Source organism: Syngnathoides biaculeatus, chromosome 12 (genome assembly GCF_019802595.1).
Source record: "Syngnathoides biaculeatus isolate LvHL_M chromosome 12, ASM1980259v1, whole genome shotgun sequence".
NCBI lineage: Eukaryota > Metazoa > Chordata > Actinopteri > Syngnathiformes > Syngnathidae > Syngnathoides > Syngnathoides biaculeatus.
Window position 1 is genome coordinate 20,957,805 of NC_084651.1, and position 6,550 is coordinate 20,964,354.

The following is a 6,550-nucleotide window of genomic DNA, read 5'->3' on the forward strand; positions in this document are numbered from 1 at the left end:
GGTGGGCAGCAGCCAGGTAAAAAGAACGAATCATTTTATAAACTGATTCCGTTCAGTTTGTTCACTAAAAAGTGTTCTTCACTTGTTCACAAATGAAACACAACAATCCACTTGTGTTGTCATTGTCACTGAAACGAGTGTATCCAGATCTATTCGAGTTAAGATAAAGCCCAATGATTGTAAAGACAGGACGCAGTAGGATTGAAATACATCTTTTATTGCAGTGGTCTGACATGGTGCAATCGTGAAAGCGCAAATATGTCTTGTAGCATTACATGTTGTCTGTATCAGATGTGTTGTACCTCCGATGCTGCTGACTTTTTTTTTTTTCAAATAACTATTGCTTATCAGAAATTTACAGTTCTACGTCAAAACACACGCAAAAAGGCTAAAGATAAACACTTGTATTCATTTATACTGCGCACAATGGCAAGGTGGAGTAAATATCTTTTGCAGAGCCAATCAATTACTTCATTGATTGGATCACCAAATAAGCCTCAAAATCTCCACCTAGACCCAGGTGCCCAGACTTTTTTACCCTACTTTAACTACTTCTCAAGCCTCTCACGATCGACGGGAAGGGGGGGGGGGGGACTTTTTTTTTAGATTGAACAATGATGAAATTAATGACAAAGTCACAAAGATCGACCCACTACAAAAATGAAAAACATTTTTATTTTCAAGTATATTGAGGATTCTTTATGTGTAAATGTATGTGTGTGTGTGCCTTGCATAATCGCATGAGCTAAAATTACACAATTAACTTTAAACATTTTTTTTCTAAACTATCTGAGTTCACATTGATGGTCACTAAACACCATACGTATGAAAATGCACACCTGGGCTGTCACTCACGTCTGTGAATTCGTCCAACAGCAGTGACAAACACAATCTAAGATGTCCTTCCACACATCAACCATGGCTTCACAGCACCATATACCTGTACTCCTTTACAGATGCAGAGATTTTATTAAAGATAATATTTCTGCCTTATTTTTAAAGGATCGGAACAATGAGTCAGCTATGTCTCTTTATGTGTGATCTGACGAACCCAGAAACAATGCTTTGTGGCAGCTTTTGCTGTTGAACTGTGTGAAAAGTGACTGCTGCGTGGCTATCCATCCATTATCTACCGCTTTTCTGGGTCAGGTCACGGGGACGTAGCTTCAGCAGGGATAGCCAGACTTCCCTTTCCCCAGCCACTTTCTTCCAGAGGGATCCCGAAGCGTTCCCAAGCCAGCCAGGAGACATAGTCTCTCCAGCGTGTCCTGGATCGTCCTCGGGGTCTCTTTCCGGTGGGACATGCAAGGAACACCTCACCAGGGAGGCGTCCGGGGGGCATCCGAATCAGATGCTCCAGCCACCTCATCTGGCTCTTCTCAATGCGGAGGAATAGCGGCTCAACACTGACCCCCTCTCGAATGACTGAGCTTCTCACCCTATCTCTAAGGGAGACCCTGGACACCCTGCGGAAGAAACTCACTTCAACCGCTTGTATCCGGGATCTTGCTCTTTCGGTCACGACCCAAAGCTCATGCCTATAGGTGAGGGTAGGAACGTAGATTGACTGGTAAATTGAGAGAATTGCCTTAGCTCCCTCTTTATCACAATGGACCGATACAAAGTCCGCATCACTGCAGACGCTGCACCGACCCATCTGTCGATCTCCCGCTCCATTCTTCTCTCACTTGTGAACAAGACCAAAGATACTTGAACTCCTCCACTTGGGGAAGGATCTCATCCCCGACAAGGAGAGGGCACACCACCCTTTTCCGACTGAGGAGCATAGTCTCGAAATTGGAGGTGCTGATTCTCATCCCTGCTGCTTCACACTTGGTTGCGAATCGCTCCAGTGAGAGCTGGAGATCACGGCTTGATGAAGCCAACAGAACCACATCTGCAAAGCCCAGAGATGCAATGGTGAGGCCACCAAACCGGACACCCTATAAGCCTCGGCTGCGCCTAAAAAAAAATCTGTGTGGCCAGTTGGGATTTTAGTTCGTTCAATTTTCTCATTCTGAGCTTGCTTTTTGGCAGAATGTCGGTGTTGTATTTTCCATAAACAGTTCAAAGATGCCGTTCCGTATTTCACTACACTGGCAGATGAGGCAAACGCATTTCGAAAATGACATCTTGAAAAAAAAAACTCCCCCTAACATTCCATATGAAAGTGACACATTTTTGTCTTATTTACTGCAGCATTGAGGACTCGTGTTTAAGATTTCTTAAGCGAGAGCTCAAAATAGGTGGGAACTCACTGACTGCATGTTTTCCTGTACTTTCGTTGTTTGCAAATGCGCGGTGAGCTAAAGTTAAAAAAAAAGAATATGGCTGATGTGTTTATTTTATTTTTTTCTCAGCACACTGTCACGATCGACTGAAACTGCCTTGCGATTGACGCATTGAGCACCCCTGACCTAGACATTGTGGATGCTAGATGTTCTTTCAGAAAAATAATTATTTTTTTATAGATCCAGAGGTGAAGTGTGACATGATTCGACGCTGCGAGATTTCCAAGACAAAATGTTGCCGGCTGCGCTGCATAATCAGATTAGCAACCCTGAGACTTAATTTTTTAAGTTTTTAATTTTTAATCATGACTCTAGAAGTCACACAAATAAGTAAATGTGCCTCTTGTGCCGAGCGCACAAGAGTGAAACCCCACATTTGTGAGTGTATCGTCTTTTTTTTGGGGGGGGGGGTAAAGGAAGAGTGTTGTTTGGATGTGCCACGCAAAATTGTTTGGGGAAAAAAAAACTACATGTAACACATTAATGATTTGTTAGATGGAGTTTTGGTGTTGAATTTTGGATTTTTGGTTCCCATCACCTTATTCCACTGACTTCATGGACGATTCCAAGAAGTTTTCCCAAGTCTGGAATCATTTTGATTTTTAGACACCAACTATCTTCTCTTCCTTTTGTTTATCTTTGCTGTTTTTTTCATTAAATTTGTTTGTACTCTTTTCTGGTAAGCATTTGAATTGTTTTTAGAAAAGTAATTGTAGGTGAAGTGTCTTCCATCAATAAAAGAACTGCTGGGCATGGCAATGAAAAAGAATCTGCTATATTCTACATACCAAGCAATTTTAGCATTTGCATATATATTTGCAAATTTGAAATTTTCTCATAACCTCGGAAAAAAAAAAAAAAAAAAAAAAAATCAGCAAATGAAATATACAATGACGACTTCATGTTTTCAGTAAAGGACTAGTGATTAAACTAAAAAAAAGTATTTCACCGGAGCATGCAAGCTTATCCCTCTATTTTGTTTACCTGCAACGATTTTAGAACTACTGTGGAAGTCATTGAGTCACTGACACTGTGTCAATACAGTGCTAAAAGTTCATGTAGTGTCAATGTACTCCATGAGGTATTATCATTGCATTACTACTGTTACTTGACAATAATATAACTAAAATAAAAGTAAACGGTAGTCACTGAAAAGCAACTAATTTGGATTTACTGTATGATTAAGCCATAAAATGGAAAAATAAAAAATTTAAATATCCAAAACTCATTCAAACCATCATTTAAAAAGTAGTATACAGACCACATTTGTCGTCAGGCACAAAAGCCATTGATGGTCATAGGTGCTTGAAACCACACATATTCCTGCCAGTCCACTAAGTCTTTGATTGCGTTCCTCAAACTACATGGATCCGTACAAAGAGCAATTGTTTGTTTTTTGACAGAAGTTGGAGCTTTAAATCGTAGTTTAGGATGGAACCAACCTACTCCACAGTCCCTGTGAGCCAGTACCAAGACAGTGGTGGGCATTAAACGTCCCGGTCGGCTGTCAGACAAAAGGTCAGCTACAAAAAGAGTGCGGAAGAGTTGTCTTAAACACGACGACACCCGTAGACATTGGTCACCAGTTTCCAATTCCAGCGCCTCCAGGTTGACCTCGTAGATCTCTTTGGGGAGGACAAGTGAGCCACCCATGAGCAGCAGCACTCGGGGTACAGTGCTAAGGGAGAATAGCACCTCGAGATGATGAAGCACCTCCTCCAGGTCCTGGAGCGTCTTTTCACACTTGCGTTCATTCACATCTGCCATATTCACTTGCCTTCCACAAACAACATCTTTACCCTGAGAAGTAATAAAATAGAAAAAGTATATGAAGACCACCAAATCAGAAGAAAAATACATTGTTACTGTCTTTGTAGGATGACATTTTATGTGCAATGGGAACGGCAATTACCGCTTTTGAGTTTTGCCATTTTTTCTGGGAGTAGACTAGTTGGTCATAGGTCATGGGCAGTTGTTGTCTCTGATATAAAATACATTTGAGGATTTCGCTGACGAAACGGCAGCAGCCTTCCTGAGTCACAGTTCCTTGGAAGACCACACTGACAATGCCCTCCTCCTTTGCTCTTCTCACCATCTCCGCCTCACACTCAGCTGTGTTAAATTGATGCTTATCAGCTGTCATGTTGCAGTGTTGTGCTTGCATGTTTTCTGTCAACACAAGCAAAAAAATTCATGAGCAACCAACAAATTCTTTGAATATAATCTTGTTAGATCGTGACTTAAATGACTTTCTTCTAAGTATACGATATCCTTTGATGAGTAACACTAACTGGAGACCGTGTAAACGGTGGTCTGACGTACAAATATTTCTGTAATTGGGGTCTCTACTATTGTCATTTTTATATTTTCACTTTTACTCCCTTCTTCTGAAGTCATATCAGAACATTCTACTCCTTACTCTGTCAAAATTAGTCATTTTTTTCACCACTGCGGGGGATGACATAAATTTGGAGGCAGTGTCAAAAGTTGAAATGATTAGTTGAGGTATTGGGGTTTTATAAGGCAAAAATATACGTATATTTAAAAAAAAGGGAGGGGGGACATCACCAATGCAACAGAATATGAAAAGGGTTAATCATGATTTTAAAAAAAAAAGCAAGATTTACCCATCCCACAACCTTGTTGAAGAGAATATCTCATTCTTGTAAACTGTAAGACTTATTTATTAATGGTGAATGTGTCGTGTCCTGTGCCGGTCTAAAAGCACAAGCTTCTGCTAGTTAAAAAAAAGAATAATAATGATAATCACTTTTTTTTTAATCTGCTGACAGTATCACAATCTAATTTAGCATTTTTGTTACTCTTTTCACATCAGAAAAGCAATAGGAAAACGTGATCAGCTAGCTCTTAATTTGCGACAACTTCATAAAAGCACTTTGTAAATTAGAGTACACATTTAATTCATTTTTACTTTTGAGTCATAACGTTTTAAACTTAAGTACATACGTTGAAAAAGTATAATTTTACTTCTTTTAAAAAAAATAAATAAATAAAAAGGTATTAGTGCTCCCTAAGTGCAGACGGTCAATACTGTCCAGTATTAATTTAAAATGATACTAAATTGAGATAGTTTGAGTGGGGGATTCGGGGGTGGGGTGGGGGGGAGACTTAAGTTAACCCCACACAAGTTTGTTCGACGAGTCGAGGCAAATTGAGACAGTTGAACAATAGTACAATATACATTTACAGCATAGTATAAGAACACTTACCAAGCGAGGTGCTTGAAGACACGGTGATATTTCCGCTCTTTTTGGCGATGTTAACCTGATCATTGCTGGCTCCTAATTTGTGTTCAAAACATTTGGATTCTATTTCACCCCTTTCCGTTTTACCATCATCTACCCAACCAACAATTTCAGACGTATATGCGTGTGAATTTGAATCGTCGGTAACATTCAGTACGGTTGGCGCTATTTTCACATCCGCTTCCTCAAGATTTTGCGTAGCTGTAGAAGCGGTCTTCATTATTTCGTTCCCCTTAACGTTGAGACGTTAGCAATTTTCTTTTTTAAATGTATTTATTTACCTGGGACAAAGGCAAATGTTTTACCGTGGATTTGAAAGTCGCCGCCGTATGAGTGATGACCTCTCCCGCACAGCATCATGGGATATGCATTGTCACCCATGCTGCATTCAAATACAGACAGAAACGTCGTTTTTTCCGTAGGACAACGTCAACGTAGTCTTCCCGAAAGAAAGTTTCTTTCGGCTTGTCCCGTTAGAGGTCGCCACAGCGTGACATCTCAGATGAACGCTCATTCATTTATGAGATTAACTTTTCACCCCATGCATACATAATTTGTAAGAATGAGAAAATTCTATTAAATATATTCTAATATATATATATATATATATAATACTTCAAGGACTGGGTTGAGAAATCTGTGATTTTGGCACTTTAAGTATTTCAACAGCAATGGGACACACTCATTTTACTCAATTTGAAACACCAATCAATTATACACAGAGTATACAGTTGTAGCGCCGAAGAAAAGGAGTCGGACGCGGAGTGTCGAACACAGGAAACACCCTTGTTTTAATGGTAGACAACAAACTAACTGCATTACGGCGGGAACTCACTGCTTTCTAACTCCGGAATTGCAACAACAAAAACAGTCCGTGCGGAACCCCACAACCCAACTTGAGGTCTCGCAGGTGAATTATGTAAACACCACAAAAGCCCCCCAAGAAGTCACCTATAATCAAAATCCCTGTGCCGTGGAGGGACGACGACCCAA

General features: G+C 40.2%; 1 protein-coding gene across 3 annotated transcripts; it reads right to left on the bottom strand.

Annotated features, from left to right (window-relative positions):
* Positions 1-239: 239 nt before the first annotated feature.
* mad2l1bp (MAD2L1 binding protein) lies at positions 240-6,010 on the bottom strand. Of its 3 annotated transcripts, none has more exons than XM_061837982.1 (3): positions 5,863-6,010; positions 4,204-4,460; positions 240-4,091 (listed from the first exon to the last, which is right to left on the bottom strand). In XM_061837982.1, exons 1-3 carry the CDS (start codon positions 5,936-5,938, stop codon positions 3,564-3,566), a joined length of 861 nt encoding a protein of 286 aa, XP_061693966.1. In that variant the 5' UTR covers positions 5,939-6,010; the 3' UTR covers positions 240-3,563. The 3 variants fall into 3 exon arrangements, with proteins under 3 accessions (XP_061693966.1, XP_061693965.1, XP_061693964.1); XM_061837981.1 differs by having other exon boundaries at positions 5,839-6,002; XM_061837980.1 differs by having other exon boundaries at positions 249-4,091; positions 5,522-5,922.
* Between the last annotated feature and the right edge of the window lie 540 nt (positions 6,011-6,550).